This window comes from Larimichthys crocea, chromosome XIII, assembly GCF_000972845.2.
Source record: "Larimichthys crocea isolate SSNF chromosome XIII, L_crocea_2.0, whole genome shotgun sequence".
Taxonomy (NCBI): domain Eukaryota; kingdom Metazoa; phylum Chordata; class Actinopteri; family Sciaenidae; genus Larimichthys; species Larimichthys crocea.
The window spans coordinates 24,579,278-24,605,844 of record NC_040023.1 but is presented as its reverse complement, the minus strand read 5'-3'; the positions used below and the strand labels follow the sequence as shown (position 1 = coordinate 24,605,844).

The following is a 26,567-nucleotide window of genomic DNA, read 5'->3' as shown; positions in this document are numbered from 1 at the left end:
CTGTGCGTTGCCCTATAATAACCCCTCGGAGAACCGCAAGCCCCGTCGTAGCAGCACTCCATGAAGGAGAACCCATTTGAACTGGAGAGACTAAATAGATGATTGTGTGCATCAAGGCTGTCACTAAACCCTCTCCAGGTACACATCTCATTTAGCTTTAGCTTTGGCCTGGTGATCATCAGGACTCTGTTTGGCTACACCCACAAATGTTCAGCTGTCTGACATCGATAATTGAGCGGCCGGATAGCACCAAATTTCCATAGCAGCAGCAATTTGTCACCTTAAAATCCATCTAAAAAACAGATTTTTTAACTTTTTTTTTGGTCTATCTATCCGAACAGAAGATGAAGACTGAGAGGTGTGAAATTTTTAAGCGCACTTGCATCTTGTATTGCTGCTGACTCCAATGATATGCTTAAAGTCTCAGACAGAGAGACGTTATGCTGGCTGAGGGATTTTGTTTGCTCCCGTTACTTTGTCCTGTCAGCAAGTGGGCAGAGCTGTTGGAACAAGAGCAATTAATGCATCAGGACGGAGGGAAATTAAGTACAAGTTTCTTTGATAACAAAGTCATCAAGTGCCTCACAATAGGCTTTCTTAATTGGCTGGGAAGCAAGATGCTCTGTTTTGGCCCAGGGTTAGTGTTTTTTTTTTTTTCTAAACTCATCTTTCTGCTCTGCAAGTGCAGAAATTACACTACATTATTATAGTGTAGAGGTGGATAAGCCTTAAACTGGGATAGTAATGTAATTCAATGACATCATGCAATTAACCCACAGACTTCTTTAAATCCTTTTTGTCACAGCTTCTTAAAATTACAGTGGATGTAATAAGTTTGGGCCATTATAGCTGAGGCTGCAATCAGATTTGAAGGTTTGAGGTTGCTCGCTTGTTGTGAGCATCCCTAACCCCCAGTTTGTGAGAAAGGAGGGGAAAAACATGTAGAGAATAAAAGCACCGTTGAGTGTCAGCATTTGAGGTTGTGGGCAGCAGCGTTAAAAAAAAAAAAAAACGTGGTCTGCCTGTCTGGTCTGGCTTGCGGCTGGCTACCTAGCTGGTGCCTGTAATGGGCGGAGTGATCACCTTGGCGTGCTGTGGAAGAGGGGAGCCCGAACCAGCAGGGACGCCGATAGCTCAGCTCACAGATGATTTGTTTCCTTTGCCTGCAAAGCACACTCTGGCGAGAGAAGAGCAGGAGCAAAAGAAGTGGATTCATTTGTTAAATGTGAAGCTGCCAGCATGTCATACTAAAGTTGCATTGTTTTATTTAGCTTTGTAATTACGTTGTATGGTTCTCCGAGACTACCATTTGTTTTTCCCTTTCTTCTGGCTTGATTATGGTGACATTAAAGTCAATTTAAAGGTCTGCCAAAACAGCCAGTTGTCATAGTGGCAGTCAAGCAGGAACAGAGCGTGACGGAGTGAGGCAGGTTGTGTTTAGATGCTGTTGTCTGAGTCGTGATCCTTTTCTAAATCCCTTATCATTTCAGGCTGAAATGTACCCATAGCTCCCTTGTCAATCCTGAACAGCAGCACTGACAAAATGTTTCTTTTTCAGCTGTCTGCAATGTTCCCACCGCTGGTATTTTAGATCCCACTTGGAATTACGGAATAAAAACACAGGCCTTGCTCTTAATGTGGTCATTAGCCAGAGCGAAAAAAACCCCCAGAGGTGGATACACTGCAAATATATCCGTGCTAGTTAGTGCATATCATAAGATTTAGGGAGAACTTTAGGAAGACTACAACTTTATTTATATTTATGCTTTTCAGAGCTACACAGTATATCCACAGTCACAGGGGAGAGTTGAAGAACAAGAAAAAAGCCCTGCTCTTCCTCTACATTTCTTTTTCTCTGCATGGTGTGTTATCAGCGCTGAATTACAGACAGAGGCTCGGAGTGCAGTATGCTCAGATTTCACCACTGCGTACAAAGCCTACCAAAACCAACGTAGACAGTCACCTTGTCTGATTCCACAAATTCAGTCACATTATAATGCAATGTGGGTGATATGACTCTACAAAAACTACAATTTAAAAAAGTGGGGGAAAAAACAAGCTAATAATACACAACCACTGTTTAAAATAACCCCCATTTGCAATGAACCATGCATTTCTGACCCCATTATGTTGTTTGTGCAGATCATTTCCTGACCAGCTACAGCGAGGGGAATCAATTTTTCAGCTATCTCAGACAGCAGCAGTGGACATAGGGTTGTGGTATAAAGGCTTCAGGGTCATGTGCTCAACAATCAGAGAGAAATCCATCACAGCGAAGACAGAGATTCCAATTTCTAAACTGACAATAACCTCAAAAGCTCTGCTTCCTGGTCTCAACTCTGGGTTGTCACGGTTTTGGCTGACTAATAAACTTGGCCATGTTTCTATATATGAGAGCAGAAGGAAAATTAGATAAAGTTGCACTGTGCACAAAAGTAGACATAGTTGCAGCAGTATTTAAATTTAATTTAAAGTAGCTCAAGTTGTAATGAGACTTACCCTTTTTATTATATCCTGTTTAAACGGTGCTCTAAAATCAGCATGCTTATTTAGGATATTGCTAAATGTTGCTTTGTTAACCGTTCTTTAATTTGCTTCATTGTGCCTGACGGCGCTAAAGTGCTTTAACTGAAACCACTGAATTCAAGGCTGAAGTCTCCAGATGAGGGAGCTTGAAGCTCAGTGAGTAGACCACCAGCCTTAAGAAACTACCATCCATCACTACCATCCCCCCATTGTACCCAATTAGAGCTCTCTCTGTATTGTGACCAGCCCAGCAGGCTTGTTCCTGTCCCTTCTGTTCCTCTGTGTGAGATCAGACCACATCTGAATCATAACTATACTTTTTCCATCTCCAGTCTGATCTGGTTTGCACTCTTGTGGGGTTTTTTTTTATATACTAAGGATACCATTGCTGGGCTCAGAGCATTTTAACCACAAAAGTAAAACTCTTGTGTCGCTGGCCAGAATGCTTTGTGTTAATTGTAAAATTTCATTGGGACAGAGATATAAATCTGCAAATTCCTCACTTCTCAATGTTTATTGAATCCTTTGAATATCATGTTTTGATTTTTATCAGTGGCTTTGCATTCACAGCCTCAAAATCTGAGCTAAAGAAAGTCTTTAATTGCACTTTTTGATTTCTGAACACTATCTTAATACCCAGTTTGATCTTTATTTGGTAAAATTAAATTATAGCCCTAAATAAGAGACAAATGTTACAGATATTTGATTGTACCCTTGACATTTGATGATTACAGTATGAAATCGGCATTTTAAAGGTACAGCTACAGAGACTCCACTTTGTCTGGTGCTTTTTATATCTTTTTTTTGAAAAGGTGAGATGAAATGCCTTTGCTCCATTTGTCTTCCATCTGAAGACAGGATGAAACACTGAAGGGCACATCTATCAACGAACCGCAGATAGGAAAAGGAACTTAAGATTCCTTTGAAAGTCCCAATCAGCCGAGCCCTAAAAGGTGTTCAAATGGCTGCACTCTGCTTCCCTTCTCACTACTCAAACGTAGAGAGTACTTAGGCACATTGAACCCCATCCAGTACCCTAATACTGAATGGAGATCAGAGGGCTGAGTGGTGCTGAAGCAGCAACCACCAAGGCTGAGTATGCTGGTCTGAGATACCCATAAAATGAGGAAACATGCTCACAGACTATTAGAGATTAGCCTGGATGTCTTTTAAGCAGTATAATTTGTAACACTAACTATTCAGTTGCAAAATAATGATTTTTTTGTTGAGTGGCTTGTGAACTTCCACATTCTTCAGTGGCTGGTAGATGTTCACATTTTTAAAAGTCTCAATGTATTGACCCTCAGATTTCTCTATTACTGAACAAGGCTACTTCATCAGTTAGCAAGGCAGAAAAATATAAACTCCCCTTTTATTCAGAAAATCCAATTGTGAAAGTCCTGAGTAGAACTTTTTATTATCTAATTTATTATGTAACTTGTAAGATAATAAAAAGTTAGATAATAAAAACTAAGAGCTAGTTAGCCAGACTTGCTAACAATTGCAATTTGCACATTACAGCAGACAGACACACACTGTTTAAGCCATTGCTTACAACTTTACTCACGCTATGATTGAATAATTGCTGTTCACAAGAGGTGTTTAGGCAGTTAGCAAAGAAATTGGCTATCCGGTTACATCATCGGTACAGTTTTCACAGAGACAACATCTAATCGCCATTAGTGGAACTGAATCTTAAGATATATTGTTATACATATTTTTATGTGGGTGGAAATTAGAGACAGTGCAGTGTAGAGGAGTTGTAATGAGGGGGGATGTACATTTGTGTCATTGTGTTCTCCAATTCAGAGACATGTCACAATTGGCAAGCTAATAGATTAGCAGGTGAGGGCACACTATGGCAGGACGCTCCCAGGAAAATCTAGAATAATTGGCAAGTCCTAATGGAGCTGCTGTCCTCGTCTCCTTTACATGGGCCATGAAGATGCTGCTCCACTGCCCACTTTGATAAAATTGCCACTTTTTTTTTTTTCTCTTCCATTTTCTCCCAACACCCCATGTGTTAATGATGACGGCCAGATACAGCGGAAGAGAATTGTGTAACATTTGTTGCCACAAGCTAATGGGATTCTCTAAGTTATTCAAAACACAGGGTGCAATTAAGTTATTTCCTCAACTTCGTGACTTGTCGTGTGCCCCAGTGGGAGGAGGAGCCATGTGTCAGCAGTAGTTATCTGCCCTATCTGCAGTCTCTAACTGGAAATTTAAAAAGTTTGTGCATTGGCAAGCCACAGTTACGCACTGCAGATTAGCTGGTTTTGTGTAACTAGCATCAGACCGTTGCAAAATAATCACAGAAACCTCTGTGCTTATGTGGACATCAAGCATTTGTCATAGGTAATTACATTATAGTTCCTAATAAAGTGTGAACCAACAGGCATGTTGGCAATGGGTGCATTTTAAAAATTCAAAAGTTCACTCAATTAAATAAAATTAAAACTCTGTTCTCTAATCTGTGTGCTAATAAGTACATCAGGACTGTCCCCTGCCCATCCTGACCCAATATCTCCATTCATAACATCAGATAACCAGAGGGGGAATTGTACTACAGGTAGACATGTGGCTATGATTAGCAACATAATGTGACACAGATTGTTCAGGTTGAATTTATAGTGATGGTCCCAGCGATAAAAGTGTTAGGTCTTGTTATGTACAGAAAACATGATAGAACATGAAAACCATAGCAGGGTGGCCTTGTTGTTCCACACAGTTGATGAACTTCTGCCTTATGTAATATGTGCCCTCCAGCAGGGCGAGAAACAGGTTGTTTGGAGCCTAAAGTGCTTTACATTTAAATTCAAATATAAAGGAGCAAAGTGCTGTTCATATTTTAACAGTTTCATTTGTGTCGGTGCAAACTGTATACTTTTTAAATTTCAAAACAGCCCCAAGTGCACGTTTCTTACAGATTTAGTCCTATGAGTTGCCTCATAATCAATCACCAGCGGCTTAGCAACTGCAATGTGGATTTCTTGTTTGCATTGCTAATTTTTTGCACTCCCAAAAAGTGGAAAGCTGAGGAGAAAGAAAGAAAGAAAGAAAGAAAGAAAGAAAGAAAGAAAGAAAGAAAGAAAGAAAGAAAGAAAAAAGACAGCTGTGTCTGCGTGTAAGTGTGCATAGACAAAATCCAACATATGTTGAGTGCTTTTTAATGATTAGAAAAATGTTGATGTGCCAGACAGCAAGAGGTATTGGTAGGACTTTGGACTGGACACCTGTTTGTCCATCATTATTATCATCATTCTATTATCTCAGATGCCACATTTATCTGCTGAAGTGAACATGTGAACTCCAATGAAAGATAAAAGTAAAAACTTTTACTACAACTTGCATACTTACATTAATACACCAGATGTAGGGTAAATCCTCATCTCTGATGGGCTTTTTCTGCTCTGAACATACATATGATTAATCATCTCATCACTTGAGAACTGCTCTTAAATCTTTTTCCCTTCAAAACTTTGCTCTGAGTAGGAGTTGTAAGATAAATGTCTCACCCTCAGCGAAGAACTTGCTGTCAGTGTAAATTTTCACAGATTTTTAACAGAGAGGGAGGGAGCGTATTTCAAAAACTTAAAGCCACCGGAAGCTGACTGTTTTCCAAAACTTTGGAAGTATTTCTCTCTCCCATTGAATATTCATGGCTGAATAAGTAACAATCAAAAAATCCATTTACGTACTGTGGAGTATTATTTCTTTATTTTTTTTCATCAGAACTGTGTTTGCAGTATTGTGTATTTACCAAAGAAACTGCTGTATGTCGTCAGATTTTGGTTCAAATGTTGCAAAATGCAGACTGGTGTACAGAAGCACATACCGTTTTTCCAGCTGAGACCCACCCACTTCAGAGAAAAGAAAAAGTGTTGTAAGACGAAGAAACGATATGGGTTTTTGACTTTCACTCTGGGTTCATTACCAAGCTCTCTGAATGCAGTATTAAACCTTGATCAAATCTCTTCATATCAAACCAAGTTTATATAACCTGTTTACATAATTGAACAGACAAAGGACATTTAAAAAGCGGAGCACTCTGTTGACCTTCTTAGTGATTTGCATCGGTAAGTGCTCGCTCACCGCACAGGACTGTGCCACAGTTGCACTTCTTTGTACGCGAGCTGCGTGCCCTCGTTTTTTAAAACGCCTGTGTCGATTCTACATGTTGGCAAACCCACTGGGAAGTGGAAGCTGGGGATATGAGCGTACATTGTCATCTGGGTGGGGAGGAGGGAGTCCATAAGAGGATTTATAAGACCTGGGGATTAGCAAATGCAGATCTTTAGTTCACTTGGAGCCATTAAATACAGACAAGCGACAGAATCCAACCTTATACGTTATGAATAGCTATGGAAAGAAATGAACATGACATGACTTGTTCGCTTTAGTGCCATGTAACGGGAGATTAATTTATCTGACTCAGTGACTCTGAAATGCCAGTACAGGTGGGTAGTTCAGCTTGCATAATGTGTAAGTTATGACTTCATGTATTCAAAGTGTCTAAATCAGACCAGAGCTGACAGGAGCCTGCAGCTGAATCAATACCACATACTTTTTTTATTATAACACCCAACTGTGTTATTTTATTCTTTATGCTTCCGTAATATTTACCTTGACTCCTTGTACAGTTCCGTGCTGGCAAAATCTACCACAGAAGTACATTCAACACTGAAGCGAAGCATTTTATAAGACAGTGGTCTGTTGGTCTGTTTCTTTTCTTTTTTTTTTCTAAGGGGATTTCAAACAGATGTGATCATGAGGCAAAACTTTTTAAAGAATTCACACAATTCATATCAAGATCTATATCAAATCAGTCTGTAACGAGCAGATTGACAGCTCCTGTTGCAGCTGACATGTGGGACTAGTTAGTCACACTACCAGCAACAGTGTTCATACAGTTTAAATTTACCATCTGCTGTCTTCTTATCACTTCTTGACTCATTTTAACAGTGCTATCCTTTGAGATTTGATTTAGAAACAAAACATACACAATTATCTCTACACCTCTTTTGTTTCATCTTTGAGCCTTGAAGGTTGAAATGGTACCATAACTTATCAGTAAATGAATACAGTACAAATACATTGAAATATTAAAAGCAAATCAAAAAAGGTTGTGTTAGAATAATAATTCCAAATGAATAAATAATAAAATTAAATGCACATGGACACACAGATTTTTAAAATCAGCATCAAAGTGGCCGATTCTGCTGAAATTATAAACCTCAAAAGCCTAAATAGGTGTAACTATCTTACTGTCTTTTCTTTCTTTCGCCTTCTCTCTGTTGGTCTCCGTCTTTGCTCTGTTGCCATGGCACCTCAGCGTCTCACCTCTTCAATCTGTTTTTGTGTTCCTATTAAAGGCTCCATCACCTGAACCCAAAGCAGCAGCAGAAGCAGCAGCAGCAGCAGAACCTGAATCACAAGATGAAGTCTTTGGTAAGGGGTCCACTCTCATCTCCAACTTTTATTTGCCTTTAATATACATTTATTACATAGTACATTACACAGTGTGTTTGTCAATACCTGTTGAAAACCAGCTTATCTGCAGTATGAGCATAATGTGGAAAACCCACTGTTACTGAGCAGACTGAAGAATGGGGGCCACTCTCATAACACCATTAATAGAATCTCAACCTCAAGCAAACGTGAGGAGCACTGGTGCACAGTGAATCAAAATATGCAGTCACACAAATATAAATTAGGGATGGTGAAATTATACTGTAAGATTATGATTACTGATTGATTAAAAAAGTTTTCCAACTGGAGATATCAGCTGTACAGCGGCTATTCAACTGTGAAAGTTTTTGTATTAAAAAAAGTTTAGCATCGAATGAAATATAGATTTTGTAGAAAGTTCTTGCTGAGGCCTCATAAAGCAGTGAAGCAAGAAATACAGCAGAACCTGGAATGACAGGCAACTCGGCTATCTCGACTGGGGTGGCAACTATGAAAAACTTCTACTTCACAACTCTAGCTCAGAAGCTGCTTAATACGTGACATTTGTTTGGAATGAGCAGTCAAGCTGGTGAAAAGTTAGCAGTTACCGCTGATGAATAAAATTCTGTGGTTTGTGGAAGCCTCATAATGAGAAACAGAAGTCGATATTCAGTTCACCCCAGAGTTTCTTTTTTCACAGTTTTCTCAAAATTTCTCTCACACACTTTCATTGTGAAGCGTTCAATGGGGAAGGACAGGGGTAAATAGGAGCCTCTGTAATACTGCAGCCCAGCAGATGAGGGCAGTTTGGTGCACCAGAAGAGGGCATCTGTCCGTTGGCACTAGGTTGATGGATTTCAGTGCTCGACACATACGCCGAGGCCAGAGGAAAACTGAAATTGCGAGTACAAATTAGCTGAATTTTTCTGCTATTGTTAATGAGGCAACAGCTCTGATTTAATTGTAAACAAAGGCAAATCAGATCGGATTTTGCACACTGCATGCATAATAGATCAGGTTGTATAACGTGATACAGCAGAAGCTCAATTAAGATTTAGCTTAAATACCAAACTTTGGAAGACCTTCCCCAAGAAATCAACATCCCCATGTGTTTACTTTCTAACTGTGAAAAAACATTAGTGTCCCTGAGGCTACCCTGGGCTCTTGTTAACTTTTGATGATAGAAGCTGAGTGAAGATGTCGCCTCAGGCACCTCCTAGGGTGAAGGAAATTATTTTTAAAACATTTTTTCAATATGTGCTGTAGCCAAACCCCCCCCAGAGCCAAACATCTCTTGACTACAAGAAGTGTGTTGACTTCTTGTAGCTGACTGTTGAGACTTTTCGGTATGCCAAAAAAGAAAAAAGAAAAAGTAATCACATAAAGTAATAAGGAGAGGTATAAGTTTGGGAGAGGTAAAGTTGGTTGTTCGTTTGCAAGACAATAAAACTCTCAAGACCACATTTGTCTCGGAAGAGCGAAAGAGAGAGGGAAGAGGACAGAAGACAAGTGCAGCCTGTTTTCTCCCCTCTGTGTCAGCCTCAATTGTTTTCAGGGTGAGCTGAGGTGAAATCCAAGAGAGGGGAAGGATTTGGATAAGTGTACTGACTACAGCAGCTACAGAACAAGACCTTGTGGCTGCTTTTTGAGTGTTTGCCAATATACAGTATCTTCCAGTAGCCATTCTGACCATAAAACATCTAAAACATGTACACTGACTCCCTTTTTCCAGCCCCATTTTTTTTACAGAGCAAAATTGCCCCTGAACCATCACAGGCAGATAAAATGTAAGATTATCACCCTCTGTTCTACAAATACTGTTTTTACCAGCGCTAAAAGCTCACTTCTTCTGAACTGCAGGTTTCAGTTATGCTAACGTCAGCTCGGGCAAATAAAGTGAAGAGCTGTCGACTGTATGTTTGTGTCAGGCAGAGCACAGAACTTTAACAATGAGTTTATCATTATTACCACAATTAGGCCTTTGTGTGGCTGTTATCTAACTGTAACTGAAATTCATCTTTAAAAATAACTGAGTAGCCAAAGTTTCAGTCCTGCAGTGTAAGCTAAGTGGGTCATTTTCTCCAAGTTTAATTGGAAGTCTGAGTAAAAAAAAAAAAGCACCCTGGGAGGATGTTAGATTAGTAACAAGCTATTGCATCCCTTTTGCTGTATCATGTAGAAACAAGATAGGTTTGTAATTATGCTAACGGAGGTAGCTTGTTCAATACCACGGTCTATAAACTACCAATACGTGGTTTTGGCCCCACACATTTGGCTCCACATCTCCACATCTAGAAAGCCTTTATATTTCTCTGGACCATCTCTAATCAGTATTTAGGGTCCCCTTCTGAACCTGGTGCTTTGCTCATCCCAGAGTTTCAGGAACAACACCAGTGTATCTGTCTTGGACATATCTATTAGATATGTGTATGTCAAACTGATGAATGAATACAAACATGCTTTAACACAGAACATGAAACCTCGGCACATATATCTGAACACAAATGCATTCTAACAAACTGTAATCACAATATTAGTCAAAAGAGACAAAACGCAATTTGATATTTTCCTTAAATTGTTAAGCCCTGCTACACCTGCACACTCCTGCCACTGCTAAAACTACTAACATCACCACTATTACTACTCCTGAACTACTACTAAAACATTTTAGTTGAGGAATGGGCATTGCAGTAACAGAACCTCGATTCAAATTTGATCAGGAATGCCAAGTTTTACAATTTGATCTAAGTTTCACGACTTGAGTGTGTTGCACTGGACGACTCTACTCTGGTAGAGTGGTGGTGGTACTAAATGAATATCATACTCTGTGGAAGAAGACTTAAAACTAGCAATTGAGACCACAGGGAAACTGCTGTAATGAGGTAATAAATCAAGTGAGAGATGGGGTCATTTCCCCATAAGAGTCTTTTTTACAGTCAATACAGCTGCCCCCTGCTGGTCACTTTTAGTTTCGGACACTTGGCTTCACTTTACAGACTTGAAGGTAAATATATACTGTCAATGGACTAAGAACATGGAATGTATAATAGCATATCCAACATAGAGCCTGTTAGGCTTATTAGTGAATCACTCAAAAGTCCACTGAGTCAGAATGGCCCCTTTGCAGTCCAGTTCTGGCCAGTCCAGACAGAAGTATTTACTGTATTATACAGTGCTTAAAAATATATATATTTTTATAACCCAGTAGTCATCCTTTAGACTACAGTCGTCCCTTGCTATAACGCGGTTCACTTTTCGCGGACTCGCTGTTTCACTGATTTTTTTTGTGTAATTTTGCATGCTTTTTTTTGCATTGTGTTCTGCGTCCTAAATTGGCTAAGGGAGAACCGCACATGTGTTCTGCGTCCTGATTAACTAAGGGAGTACTGTACAAAATGCGTGTAAAAAGGTGTATAAAAGTGTGTGGTTAGGGGTTATACGGCCTTAAAACATGTATAATAATTGTAAAACTTACTTCGCATATTTCGTTTATTGCGGGTTATTTTTAGAACGTATCCCCCGCGATAAACGAGGGACCACTGTATTACTATTCTGTGTCTGTGATCATTATTATTGATGATATTATTCAGTGACTGGGAAAGAGGGGCCACAATGGATGGATGCACTGACCAACTGATTTTCAAAGAAAGGTCAATATTGACCTAATATTATGCAAAACCAATTGCTCTTGCTGCAGCGTGTTTGTCTTTGTGTAAGTGTGTGTGTGTGTGTGTGTGTGTGTGTATGTGTGTATGTATGTATGATTAAATTATTGTGTGTGTGTGTGTGTATATTGATGTCATGCCATAGCAGCTTGTTTGAGTATGAAATCAGGTCCTCTTTGTGCAGAGGGAAACATAGCAGATAGCCACCACTGTGACTATCTGCTTTATTATCAGCAGGAAGGTTATACCTCACAGAGGCTTCATCAGATTGATCTGTTAGCTACTCGATACTCTCCTTCTCCTGTAGCTTATTAATGTCTTGTGCGTTTAACACTTGTCATCGATCAGCATGGAGCAGACTTAGAGGACCCACTACTGACACAAGCGATGCCTCAAAGAAACCACCCACGCGACACACAGTTTTGATAGTTTTATCCTCAATCAGGGATGACGTAGTTGCTAGGCACATTTATGAAATTATCTGACATGCAGGAGCATAACTACTGAGGTTCAGTGATTTCATGGCTTGACCTCTGCATCACTCGTGATAAAACGCTATCATTTTCTTACGCCTGGCCTCTTTTGGTTGACCTCAGCTTCCCTCACAGATGCTTCTGGCAGCTCCTGATGAGAACACGGCTGAATTAGAATGCGGGTGTAAGTGTCGTTATCTCTTAAGATAGGAGGTATGCAGCAGACGTGATCTGACTGCAGCGTCTGCCACGCTCATTCAAGACTTCAAAGTGAACATTACTGAGCTGAACCAACACCGTAAGGAGAAATAATTAGCCTGATTTTAGATTCTGGATATTTTTTTATCTGTTAAATGAAGAGTTTGTGTGCGAGAAGGTCAATAAATGCTTAGAAGCTGAACTTAGAGAGCACTTTGTCTTAATTAAGGTTTGTTAGAGGGGTAAGTCAAAGCTCTACTATAGTGTGTATTTTGTCTAGTTATTTGTCAGAAAGCTGCTTCAGTGCACCATGACATAGATTCTACTTTGATGCTTAATGTTTAACTGCTCGTTCAGCGTCGTTCTCTGAAAGTGTGTAAAAATCCCATTTTCTTATCAGTTTCAAACTCTTACTGAGGGAACATTGCCGTTAGGATACATTTAAAGCCTTCCTCTTACCTGTGCACCAAGGCCTAACTAATTCAACCCCATTAGGTCGATTCAAGATGCGGGCAAAAGAAAATAAAAGGAATTTCGACCAAATAGGAACGGTGTGAGTGGTTTATGACGGCCAGGTTAGCTGTGCTTTATTGGTGCCTGTTTTGGCGTGGTTGTCATCAGCAGGCGTCATGACTCATCCCGGCCTGTCCAGTGTCTGGGGATGTCTCCATTCAGCACTTCCTGTTTGCACTGCTTTTCCACTGAAGGGCAAACACCACCATCAGCTGTGGGGCTGTTAAAAGCCCATTATGGCTCCATTACCTGGCCCAGTCTGCAGCAGGCCCCCGCTCAGCAAAACAGACCCCCTCTATCTGCCTGTTCCGTCCTCTGTCTGGGTCACTGTTTCTTCATCATCACAGGGTGAACTGAGGAAGAAAATGAACAGCAGTTGTAGATTGAAACTCATGAGAGCCAGAAAAAAAGTGGGATGGACTTATGGACATGGTTGCCTGACCAGCTATTTTAGGGCATGGTGGCTTAAAGTGCTAATGTTTTAGCCCATTACAGTAAGTAGGACATAAGAGATGATGAGCTGGACAATTCTTTCTTATAGTTTGCTTTTCTTTAGACCAGGGGCTTCTGTCAGCGAGTGAAGACAAAATCAAGTGAAATTATGTAAAGTTAAATAAGACAAAAACATTCCTGGCGAGTGTGGATTTGTCTTTCAGAACATCTCAACACAACCAAAAAGTTACTTAATGTTTATTCTTTCTTTTTAAATGAAGTTATTGCTGGTTTCACATCAAATGCATTACACTGCGTACATTGCCTGAGGTAGTGCTTAGGATGAAGTGCAGCACTTAATCCCACAAAGCATCAGGGATGCCACAGACTACATTAAAATCACAATATTAATTTTCTTTCCTTCCCACATTTGGTGTGAAAGCCCTCTAGAGGTTTTTTTGAGATGGACATACTCCCTCAAAAAAGACATTAACAATGCCTTGAATTTCACAGCGTCATGATTAAATTATCGCTTAAGCTCTTCCACTCCACAACTTATGTTTTTGTCTAAAAAAACTGCATAGTGTTAGCACTATGTTGGCGTATCTCTAAAGAGGAGACTTCAGGGTGCTCATAGAAGCCATTTAAATTCATCTTGATGAGAGGTCATCAGTTTTTACATTGCTAACATTTAACTTCACTGAGCTGAACCCGCAACATCCTCTGAAAGACTATATTGCTGGCTTCAGATGTCAGATGATGCTTTAGAAAATGGTTGGCCGGAATCTGTAACCTTTATATGAACTGTAGATAATAAGTTAAAACTACATTCAAGGAGACTCACCCACAGTCTTTTTGTACAGTTGTAAAGCCGTCCAGAGCAAATAAAGGTTCAGGTAATTGGTTTTGTTTCTGTGCTTCGGCCTCTTCCTGCACCCACACTCATCACATGACATGAATCATTATTGATAAAATTAAGGTTAGCGGAGCTCTTACATTGCAGGTAAAGCTGTTCTTATGTAAGAGAGATGATTGCATAGAAGACCAAAAGTTTTCTAAGTCAAAGTGGGCACTTGAGGAGCTGTGGCAGTATATATTTTGATATTATATACTAATTTAATTTAAGAATAAAAGTCAGCACACAGACGCTAATGGTTTTCGATTGTTGCTGAGCTTTGCACATTTAATTCCCCCAGTATCAAGACCAGATTAACACTCAGTTGCAATCACTCAGCAGTGACCGCTCCTGAGCGAGTTCTTCTTTAGCCTCATATCATATTGTCTGTACAAAGAAACTGCACACTGCCTGCGAACGACTACTTCTGCTTCCTGCTGAGGTTTTTTTGGGGAAAGTCTGTGTGATGAGGCTGCCGGGAAGGTCGCCTGCTGACCACCCAGGAATTAATAAATAAAGGAAACGAATGCATAAATTAACAAGGATGGGATAATTTAGACACAATGTAGTCAGAAAATATAACATGTACACACATTAAAATCATACAAATTAAACTTAACTGGCTAATGTCAGAATATTTTGTTGCCACTTTGATTCAAAATCAAGAGCAATCATTGATCAAAACTAGATGAAAAGTGAAATACTGTTTCGGAAGATAGTTCATCAAGTTCATAGTTCATCAAACTTTTCTCACTGTTACAGTCTCAGTTGTCTTTGAGTTTTATTCAAATTTATTCCTTTCAGATCTTCAACCAAGAAAATTCTCTTTGTCCTCTCTCTACATTTATGAAACGTCGAAAATATTTTTTTTCCATCCTTAAAAGCAATGCTTCAAAAGAAACTTGAAACTTGTTTGGCTATCGTATACTGTAGCTTACTGTTATTAAATTCTGTACCAGTCTATGTTTGATTACAGGATGAATTGGCACAGTTGCAGGCAGTATATAAACCAGCTGAATAAAATAACAAAAACACATGACATGCATACATCTTGGTTATTTAATGTTATAATGTTAAAGATGTTACTATTGGCTTTGTGATAGTAACAAGTGCATTTTAGTAACACAGGTACCAAATCACAGAAGAAGTAATGGAGTCAACAGAAACGGTTCTGGCAAATAATGTGAAAGAGGAAGCACAGCCAAACAAACCACAGATGTAGAAGACTAAAAGAATAGGATTGTATGTCTACCTCACCTACACCTATATTTATAGCTTCTCCAAATCAAATCATATTGTGCTATGTCTTACACAGTTTATGATTGGATAGATAGATAGTTGATACAAATCAGCATTCAGGCATCTGCAGTACAGAAATTGTTGGGAACATTTTTATATACATCTACAGGACCCAATAGCATTAGCTAATTCTAGTGTTTTATCAGAGCTCTGAACATTTTCTGCACAAAACTTGACTCCACAGACCCAGAAAGCAGCAATAATTGCTACCTGTATCAAAAGAGGCTCAGCATTTCAGAACTTAACAGCATTTGAGGGAAAAAGTGAAAAGACAAGTGGCTGACATGACTATGGTCATAAAATGATAAAAGTCCTGTGCTCTGAAAAAGAGTTTTTATTTCAGATTTCTCCCATCTCAAGGTTACACTTGAGCTTCTATCAGGGAAATTGAATGATATTGGTGTGAGCCAGTTATCACTTATTTCATACGCTATGTGCTCCCCCTGTAATTGCTTTAGAGACCAAACCCACTCTTGTAAACTTAAGGGTGGAACAGGCTGCTTCAGATTGCATTGATTTTGTCCACTGCTGGTGGGGTTATTCGGAGTGCTCTGCTTTACCACTGGCCAAGAGGGAGCAGAGGGAGGAACTGAGCCTCACCCACCTCTCTGTTCGCTCGTTACTAACTCGGTAGAGAAGCTCCTAAATAGACAGATCAGATTGTAATGAAAACAGAATCAGAACATTCTCTTTGGAAATGAGATTTCCCCCCGTGAAGTCTTGTGCATATTCAATATCTGGTTTAGTTTTTTTAAGGATGAAGAGCCGGATGAGGGAGTTAATGTTTGCCATTGTGTATTTGTGTGTTTACTGACATGTCCTTTATCTGGCAAACACAGCTCCCTCTGCCTTCTTCAGGAATGACTGTATTTTCTTCACTTTTCTGCTGGATTCATTGTTTGCTGCACACACTGAATGTAATATTTCTTCAGTGGATAAAAGAGTAGAAGGAGTAAACTATTTATGTTATTTTAGTTTTTGTTTTTTATGTATTTTGGCTCCAGACAAACAGACAAATTATAACCATACTCTTAAATATTATAAGATCTGTTATGTCTTCTGACTTTATACATTTCCTAATTCACGTTCAGATGGCTACAGATTCTCCACAAGAGGAAGCTTATCAGTCATGGCAAGGCAAAGATTTGTAGAACATGTTTTATACATGAAGGCAATTCAAAGTGCTTTACATTATGCATTTAAAATATTGCAACGGAAATAAAGCATAAACAGTAAAATGCTAATTAAAGCATTTAATCAAAGACAATGGAGAACATAACAGCATTTAACCTGCATATAAATGTAGTTTAAGTCAGCTGTAGCTGTATTTCATCTGCAGGTTTCTTCCATAATGCTTGGTGACAATCTGTTTTTTAATATACCAGTTCTATCCCACCCATAGGAAAGGAAGGTCACTACAGCAGCTGTTTAGACTTACAGATGTATACAGTATATTGATAAATGAATATCCACACCACCTGCAGGTAATAATTGTTGTTTTCTTGTGTCTGTTACATTAAGAACAAACCTCCAGTAAATATGAAATACCCAAACAGCTTCAGCTTGTCTATCACAGAAGTGTTAATTGCTTGTACAGAGTGGAAATAAATTGTAAACATGACCTTGACACATACAGAAAAACAATATGTCAAATATTTGCTTATTTACACATCTTGCCGTTACAAAGTAACACTAGCATTCATTTGCAGTCATGTTCACATCATCTGTTTATTACAAGTCCAGTATTCACTTTTTTTTGGTCACCAAGTACTCCTGAGGCTCTTGAGGTGCTAAATGTTTCACTGTGTTCATGAGCTTGCTCTGTTAGCCTGCTGTGTGGTGCTGCTCCAGTCAGTTTATAGATTCACAAAGATAGCTGCCTGCTGCTTTAACAAATGCTGACAAGAGAGTAAACCAATAAAGTTACAGGCAGTAAAACCAAAAACAATTAGCTAAAAGACACTAAAATGCTCCATACATTAAGATAACTGTTTCTAAATGATTCACATGTTTATATACGTTTATATATGATATAATCGTGGATCATGTAGTTCATATTTATATCATTAGCAACAATTCTTTTTTCTAATTTACATTATTTGGTATTCTTTGTAGAAAATGAATTGAGGCTTTCAGACTAGTACAAGTTACAGCAGGAAATGAATATCAATCGTAGATATCCTCTCTCCTGCCACCCTTGGTCATTTTAGCATCTACACTCAAAATGGTGACTCTGTGTACTGTATATTATCACCGAGATTGTGCAAGCACTGCTGACTGTGCATAGAACACAGTATTGAGAATATACTGTACATGAGTTTGTACGTCTGCCGCGTATTCGTCACATATAGAAGTGCAGTGGCTCAGTCATTTGTCTCTGTGGCGGAGGCTGACACTAGCCGGTACGGGCCCTGGCACTGCCAACATGAAGCACCTCCTTCCCTTCCCCCTCAAAAGCTCTGATTGTTAAAGGGCAGCATCCATCACTGGACCAGTGTTCTTTGGTTTGACACCATTGTTCAGATTTTCCCTTTCTGTCCCCTCTCACCTCGCTTTCTCGCCTCTGATCTTGCCCTTTTCTTTCAGGTTTTCTTTTTTTTTTCTCCATCTCTCAGATGGATGAATCCATTTCGAGGGTCAACATGTGCCACATGCAAATCTTTTCTTATGGTCTGCCAAATATAATTCCTGTTTATGCAGGCATGTTTAGTCCCTCGTGTCCAAAGCTTTTTCTAAGTGATTTCAATCTATCTGCACGTTCTGCATCTGTGTGTTTGAGTGCCGTGTTGTAAGAGATTGCGCCTCAGTGTTGCCATGATTTCAGGAGACCACGTCATCTGGCCTCGACCATCTGGCAGGACAATCATCGAGTGTGTATGTGTGTTAGCAGCTGGGTCTGTGGCTACAAGAGTCTAAGGGGAGGGGATGATGGGTAACCGAGAGAATACCAAAGTACTACCCGAGCTACTGCATTCCATATGTCAGACAAGATGAACTGAAGTCCTTTCCTCCTGGATGAAAACCACAAATTCAACATAGAGTGGAGGCTTTCAGTGGATGAGCGACAAGCATCTGTGGCCATGTTAAGACAACGTATGTTTTATCCAGAGACATCCAGATTGTGTCTAGATCCAGCTGAGATGGATTACAGTTTACACCTGCCGATAGATTGTGTCTCATGTGGCCCTTAATTTACTGCTTGTCAACAGATTTTGCTTGACTGCACTACGCATTTGGCATCTGTCATAGTGGTCCCACAGATAAAAACAATGAACACAGCTGGTGAAAAACCACTGTGCGTATTTGGTAGCTCGCCTTGGGTCCAAATAAATAAAAAAACCTTGTCTGAGGCGTTTGGTTTTGGAAAACCAACAGAGCTTTCATCTGTGTTAGAAAGATTTCCATGCACAGTTGACCAAGTAGTCCTTAATCCCTTAGGTCTGGACTTTATACAGATATGTGACTGTTAAAATGACGGATGTTAATGGGATAACACTTCCTCAGTGCTTTATAACTGCACCTGTTATAAAGCTGTCTGTCTGTCTCAATGCATCCTTCAACATCTAAATGATGGTGGTCCATATTGCTGCTTTATCGACATGTGCTCTGGTGCATCATAAACCTTTTTGGTCTCCTAGTGTTGAAAACACCAGTCACAGCTACGCAGGCTTAATACAATCCTGCACTCACAACTTTATTTCACCAGGCACAGACCACAACACAACAACCAGCTCTGTGTCACAGACAATACTTCCAACAGAAGCACCACTGCAGATTTTGTAAGTGGCCCAGAAGCAGCTCTCCACTCGGCTCCACGGTGGATATGGGGCTGGTCGGTGGGGCCAGACAAATCAGATCGAGCAGTCAGACACAGAAACTGTGGTGTGCTGAGGCTGGGGGTTGGGCTCCGTGTGCTCTCTTGGCAGAGATAGGTGTGGTTTTCTGGGTGGCTGAGGAGCTGGCTGCACACACCTAAGCCTGATCATCATCTGGAGCAGTACTTACACGCTGGCCTCCTGTGTTTTCACTGCCAGATTGTCACCTCTTTGTGGATCCAGCTCTCTAACCACCAAGCCACCCTGCCACCTCACCCTTCAGCTTTAGCCTCAACCTTGCCACGCTTTCCACCCCCCTCGTTCCGTGCTTCTACCCCCCGTGAGCTTGCCTGCCTCCACAGTCTTCCCTGCGTCAGGAGACGCCACCTCGCCTCTTACCCTCAGTTTCAATAAACTGCTGCTTTGCTACTTCTCCCTCGTCTGTTTGTCTGCATTTTGGATCCAGCACCACTGCCACGCAACAGAAATGACAGAACTTCCAGTCAATAACAACCCTTGAAAACTTCTGATCATTAAAAAAAATAGACAAAGAGAAACTACATAACCTGCATATCCATGGTAGAAGCACATAAATCGAGCACACTAACAATAACCGGTGGGAAATGCACCGTTTTTGAAATGCTCCTGGTGCTTCATGAGTGACAAAAACAGCATCACTGATGTGATCTTACAGAGCCGTGCCCGGGGAAATCAAGTCGTCACACGTACAGCGTTCGCCATCTTGATTTCGGTGTACCGTTTGGAAAATTTTGCAGTCTTTGGTGCTTGGCAGAGCAGAATGCTTCAGACTGTGTCAAAGTGTAATGTCTCAGTTGAGGCTTTTATCACAAGCACCCAGCTGGCTTACGACTTCAGCGCATTAGTCATGTCCACTGCCCTGCTGAAGTGAGTGCATGTACAAATGTGTTTTGGCCCTCTCGTGTCTCCACAGGTGAGGAAACATCCCCGGACACTGCACTGATAGCATAAACCCATGTTGAGCTCTATTCTTCTTCTGCGGTGTCCCACTGTCTCTACGAGAGACACCCATTCACATCGGCTGCCAATGAAAACCTCATCCTCCACAAACACGTCTGTCGTGACAGAGATATAGTGCTGTATTATTACACCAGGCTGAACTGACCAGAAAATTAAGATTCACGAGTGAGCCTGTATGGACCTCGAATCACAGTATAATGTATTACTGTGCTTAATCCAAAGGTCATGGTCAAGTCTCAGCAAGTAGTAGGAATATCTACGTGTTAAGACAGCCCAGTGCTGAAACTATGTTGATTTATTGATTAACACAGGCAAATAAATTGGTTGATTGATTGTTGAAGTCATTTGTCAAGCAGAAATGTCAAATATTTGATGGTTCCAAGCTCTCCAAGGTGGATTTTGCTGCCTTTGAATGATTTATATGGCTGTAAATTAAATATCTTTGGATTCACGCCTGTCAGACATAGCGGAACCATCTGAAGATTTCAACCTAGGCACTGGATAAATGTGATGGACAGTTTTCACTACTTTCTAAAATTTTCTTCAAAATGATTGGCAGATAAAATTAGTTGCAGCATACTCGTTGGACAAACTCCAATAACCTTTACGAACAGTGGCAGATGATCAGGATATTTTCTTAGTATTGTAGCAAATATGGCACGTCAAATGGCTGTATTGATCCACCCCTGTCCAGTGAACAAGCAATGTAGTTGTCAAAGACATAGACAGAGAAAACAGGTAATCTTCGTCAGTAAACAAATCAATGTGAGGAGCTGTTGGTGATCACAGACCAGGGCTTCCATTATATTTGGTCGTGCTATAAGGTTAGCCTCTGACACTGCTGTGTATATAATGGAGCTTGAAACACTCATAGCAGGCAAGCCAAACCCAATGTGGCTAATGCCGCATTTTTTGCAATTTGGATTTAACAACCAAAAAAAGGTGTTCAGCTATGTCTTGTCTTGTGGCGCAGCAGTGTTTGCTTCCTTTTGAATCACACCCGAACTCCTTTAAAGTCAGCTCAAAGTGAAGTTCAAAGGTCATGAACGCGGCTCGGGCTATAAGAAGGGAGTGGTTCTGCTGTGGCTCTTATCTCGTCCAGAAAAATCTCTGGAGGACTAACGTCCTGAATGCCAGATGGGGTTTCAGAAGACAGAGAGGGGCTTTTTTCTCGAGGCTTGTGGGTGCTTCAGATCCACCATGAATGCAGCGGCAGAGGGATTTTTCACCCCTCGGTGGGAGGTTTGGTCCGGCTCCACATAGCAATGGGTGTTTTTTCAGAAGAATGCTTCCCGTGCCTCAGTCCCACCACAGTCCTTGTTGTTGTCCCAGAAGCTAGGCTACACATCCTCTTCACACAGAGGAAGAGGAGGAAAAATGGGGAGATTGAGGCCCACTCTCTGCATACCTCTCTCCATCTAGATGCTGATCTTCCCTTCCCTTGCAGGCCGCTGAATTTCTTAGCTGAATACATCAGACAGGCTGTTTTTGGTATCACCAAACAATTTAAGCTTAGATGGTGCAGGAGAACAGAGGTGATGGTAATTGTCCTGGACACAATAATCTGAGACTCTAAAGCGGCAGAATGCATCAATTGTCAATTCATTTCACCAGAGTTATCAGGGCATCGTGGTGGTAACAGGCTGTTATCTGGTCACCCTCAGACTACGATGATGTTTCGGCTACATTTTAAGAAGCTGGAATGAGGCCGGTATCTCTTAGTGATATTAAAGGCAGTCATACGGAGCGAAATGTTTGACAGCAGATTCTGACCTCACCGTCTTCTCGTCTTGTGGCTTAAGACCCATCTGCTAAAGCAGTGATGGGCAGGCCTGAGAAACTGTCATTATCTCAGGATTTCAACGCATGACTAAATCTGGTATTTATGAAAGAGGGCAACAAAGTGAAGGCAACAACACTCTCTGCAGTGTTATGCGTCAGACTGCTGGATAATTGGCCCTTAGTGTTGTTTACAAGTTGCTTCTTTTGCATAGCCTAATGTAGTGAAGGACTACACAGAGGAAACAGAAACATGCAGCATCGCTTTGAGCCTTGTATCCCTTCCCAGCAGCATCTCAGTGAGAAGTAGTTCTCTTTTAAATGTCCTTCAGTGTTTCTCAGCGGAAACACACAGACGCTTTGCCATAAGCTGCCACGGTGAAAGTGAGAGTTCACAGCTGGTCAATGAATTCAAGTCACACTGAAAACATTTACTACGAGATTAGTTACGAGAATTGTCAGGCTGAGCAGTGCAGACAATCACAATAAAAAATTGGTTAGGTGTTCTAAGGGGATTATTAAGCTCTGCTCTGTGCTGATTGATTGCCCGACTCATGGTTATTGAAACAAAGGGAAGATTGAGTCATGAAGGAAACAAATCAGTGTGTGTGATTGACTGTAATTTAGCCTGTGGCCTAATTAAAAAATCAGCACACTGAGCACAGGCTGTCACACAGGGGTCAGTGACCTAGGCACTTAAACTCGGCGACTTCAAAAAGATCTAGCCAAGTCTGTTTAATCAGGTTCACCTTAGAGTTAGTGCTGTCCGAGTTGAACTTCAAAGAACAAAATAAATGCCTGCAACTGGAGCAGAGATTTTCAGTGGGTGCATGATAGAAAATCAGAGTAAATTATAAAAGGCGGCTGTGTGAGGGCATGCAGATCTCCACGGGGCAAAAGGAACTTCAACAAACAAACCAGCAAGCTTCATTATCAAGCTTTCCCCATTAACCATACACATTAAAAATTCATGCTGGTTTGAGGGACTGTGAGCAGCCGAAACTTTATCTAAAGCAACTTAATTTTTCACAAAGACATGTTTGACTTGTTATCTTTTTGTTAGACACCACACTGTTCTGTTTACCTCAATAGCAATATTTTAGCTGATCACAATCACAAGCAGCAATTAAAGGATCATTATATTATGCATGATTAAATGGATTTCTATAACCGAATATCACTGATGCTGATCAGTGTCTGATTCCGTGTACAGAATAACAGTCTTATCTCTGCTATACAGACGAGCAAGCTATCTAATCTAAGCAGAGAGCCAATAAAATCCCTGAATAGTAAATAAAAACAACACTGTGTCATTCGAGTCACTTGATCGTCCAGCACTCTTCCTCATTAGGTAGTTCAAAATATGCGTGGGAGGGTATTTGTTTTTTTCACAAAAGAGTACGGGCCACAGAGTGAGTTCTCATTATCCAGAAATGTGAGCACCTGACTCACTAATCGCTGAGTCATCTGCACTGATCAGCAGTCCCATCAGTCCACCACATGTATTAGGGCCAGTTTGTGCCGCGAACAGAACCGCAACCCTAATGCACCTTTAATAACAACACGCAGGGAGTCAGCTGACGAATCACTTACTCATCAGCACATAACCTTTTGTATTATGAACTGTGGAGGGCTGGTAAAGTTCAGCCGTGTCAGGATGTTTTTCTCTGTGTAATTTGTGTTTTATTGGTATTCTAGTGGCAGATGGTAGTACCGGTGGGCTTTGAAAAAGGGATCAACAGGTGATGGATGAGGGAAATGATTTAAGAGGACTCATGGCAGGCCAAAGACAGCAGCTCTTATTCTGTTATTTGCCACTTTGTGGTAAAGCAACAGCCACAAGGCTGTTGGCCATGAGGCTGCTGCAGGTGACGGTATTTGCATTCACAACCTACACAATTGAGATGGATTGATTTGCTTATAGTTGTAAAAATGTCACAGATCCATTAAACACATTGAACATGCAGAGTGAGTCTCAAATGAGCCTCACTGCTGGATGTCAAACATCACGAAGCAGCTTTTCCTTCGGTGACTGGCAGGTCATGCTGTGGGCTAACAAACTCCCTCGAGAACCTTCAAAACACAAACAGTGAGGAAAAAAGTACAGTTTGTTTGTTGTATTGTTTTTTTTTTAAAACTTTGTTTAAGCCACAGTAAAAGTTTTCAGTCCAACAAAGTAAGATAAAAAAAACCTGCTGACAGTATGCACAGACTGTAAAAGTATTGTGCAGCCATTCACTGTTATTACATCTCAACCGTAGGGGTTCTCAGAACCAGGGGAGAGTGACAGACCTTTTTACTGCAGGGGTAAATACATGGATCATCATCTCAGGTTGTATTAGTAGATGCAGTGCTAAATAGACCTGAAGACAAATGAGCTGAAAGCAACGTATTGATTGCATCAACATGTTTAAATTGTTTCCGAATAATTAGAAGAGTCCTATCGGTCTCACTTTCTTTCTTATTCTTTAGACCTTTATATTGCGATTATGTTATTTTGGGGTAAAAGTCTTTGAATGGGATGTGTCATCCACCTTAAAGCAGCTGTTAACCCTGCAAGTACTTCGTTAATTCATAATGAGGACGTTTAGTGCCTCTAAAACGGCTTGATCACATTGACAAGACTGAAATTATTAGGAAGTGAGACACACGCAGCGGGCCAACTTTCCCTCCGTGCTTTTTACAGCAGTGCGGTGTGGGTTGTGGGATTGTGGACACGCTAAAGAAGTCACTGCAGTAGCAGGAGAATGATATTATTAGATCATTTTATTAAAGCCTTCTTACACCAAAGACCTATTACAGAAGGCGTTTAATGCTTCAAGTGCTCTGGTGTTCTGAGCTATTAGTGGGGCGGAAACAAGAGCTCTCATTATATATAGTGGAACCACTGATGAGATTTTGTTCAGTAACATGTCTCTGCTGACAAACAGTGAGAGGTACATCCCTCAGTCTTGCTTCTGGGTGAAAACCCCTATAATAAATAGTGTTTTGACAAAAGCGTAGTAACCTTATAATTGAAGCAGTGAGGTGTGTAAGACAAATAGCAGCTCCCTAAAGAACAAAAGTTGGTTTCATTCTCTACAAACTGAGTTATATTTGAATCTCTCCTGCATCTACATTCACATTTGATACACCAATTGCAAATCCGCCAGAAGGAAATCAAGGTGCCAACTCATTATCGAATAATAACGAGATCTTATTATGCCGGTGGTGCTGCTACAGTTGCATTGTTTTAGGAGTGAGCTCCGTCTGAAATTGTAACAAATCGACTTCAACAATTACAGAACCAGCGTTTGCTCTGCACACAGAGTAGCGGTCTCGTAGCTCTCGGGGCCCCAAATCAGATAAGTGTCACCGTGCATCGGGTTGAAAATCCATACTTATAGGAGTTATTTTAGTGACACTGGGCCCTTTGTTTCTCTGTAATAACTATGCAGCTCTGACAACAGGCTACTGTTTCAGCCAATATTAGCATGCAGATTCTCTGGTGTAGTGCTACACCATTTCTGCCAGTACAGTGTGTATATTGTTTTGGAGGCAGGAATGCACTGGATGTCCTCCGCTGTGGGAGCTGGCTAACTTAATGGATAGCTGTCAAAGTGGACGTTGGAGACGCAGCTGTACTGGAACTAATGCGCTGAAACATGCATTGTTTTGACATGTTTGCACGGGGGTCGACTCCGTTTTGCAAAGGTGATGCAGCCTTAAAATGTCCCACAGATTTCTGTTTATTTCCACGTCATTTCCAAGAAGCTTCTCTTGCGTTGCTTTGTGTTTTACAGTAATAAATCAAGAAGGGTTTTGTGCAAGCACTCCTGAGCACACATGCCACAAGATTTTATGACTCGACTGCAGAAAGAGAGCAAATGAGCTGACACTGACCTCAGAGACAAAACATCAACACTAGGAATTTAGTTTTTCAGTTGCTCATGTCTTTAATTCTACTGTTTCCATGACAGCAGGTGAGGTTCATTCAAGTTCAAATGTGAAATGTTAGCTCTGCTGGTCTCTGCTGCAGCAGGAAGGGTCTCGTCAAAAGAGCCCATTGTGCTGCTGTGGTTTTGTTGTGTGCCATGCAGGCCCAAGCCCATAGATGACCCTTGTTGTTTCTGCGCAGGCCTGGGTGAGGCAGATGCGAACCAGAACAATGGCTGCATCTTGGAGAAGCCAGCGGTGACTGACTCCACGGGCACTGAGGGCCCCCACCAGTCCTGGCCCGACGCCAGCACAGCTGACCCTGACGCTGCCACACCACGCCCCCACCTGGTCCGCCTCTTCTCCCGAGATGCCCCGGGCCGAGAGGACAACACCTTCAAAGACCGACCCTCCGAATCGGACGAGCTGCAGACCATCCAGGAGCACAGCGGAGCGGCTTCAGAGTGCGGGTCGGAGAACCCCGAGCAGGACCTAGAATAGCTAGCTAGCTTTTTTTTTTGTTTCCCGCCCTCCCTCTCTTTTCTCTTTTCCCTCCTCTGTCTTTCGGTCTCTCATTTAAGAGAGCGACAAGAACCCCACATTTGAC

At 41.0% G+C, this 26,567-nt stretch overlaps 1 protein-coding gene across 1 annotated transcript in view; it reads left to right on the top strand.

Annotated features, from left to right (window-relative positions):
• mbpb (myelin basic protein b) overlaps nt 1–26,564 on the top strand; it is a 39,942-nt gene extending 13,378 nt beyond the window's left edge. Inside the window, exons 3-4 of the mRNA XM_010730143.3 lie at nt 7,902–7,977; nt 26,163–26,564. Of these exons, the coding sequence (XP_010728445.1) occupies nt 7,902–7,977; nt 26,163–26,461 (375 nt within the window). The 3' untranslated portion in view covers nt 26,462–26,564. The remainder of the gene's footprint in view (nt 1–7,901; nt 7,978–26,162) is intronic.
• The last annotated feature ends 3 nt before the right edge of the window (nt 26,565–26,567 follow it).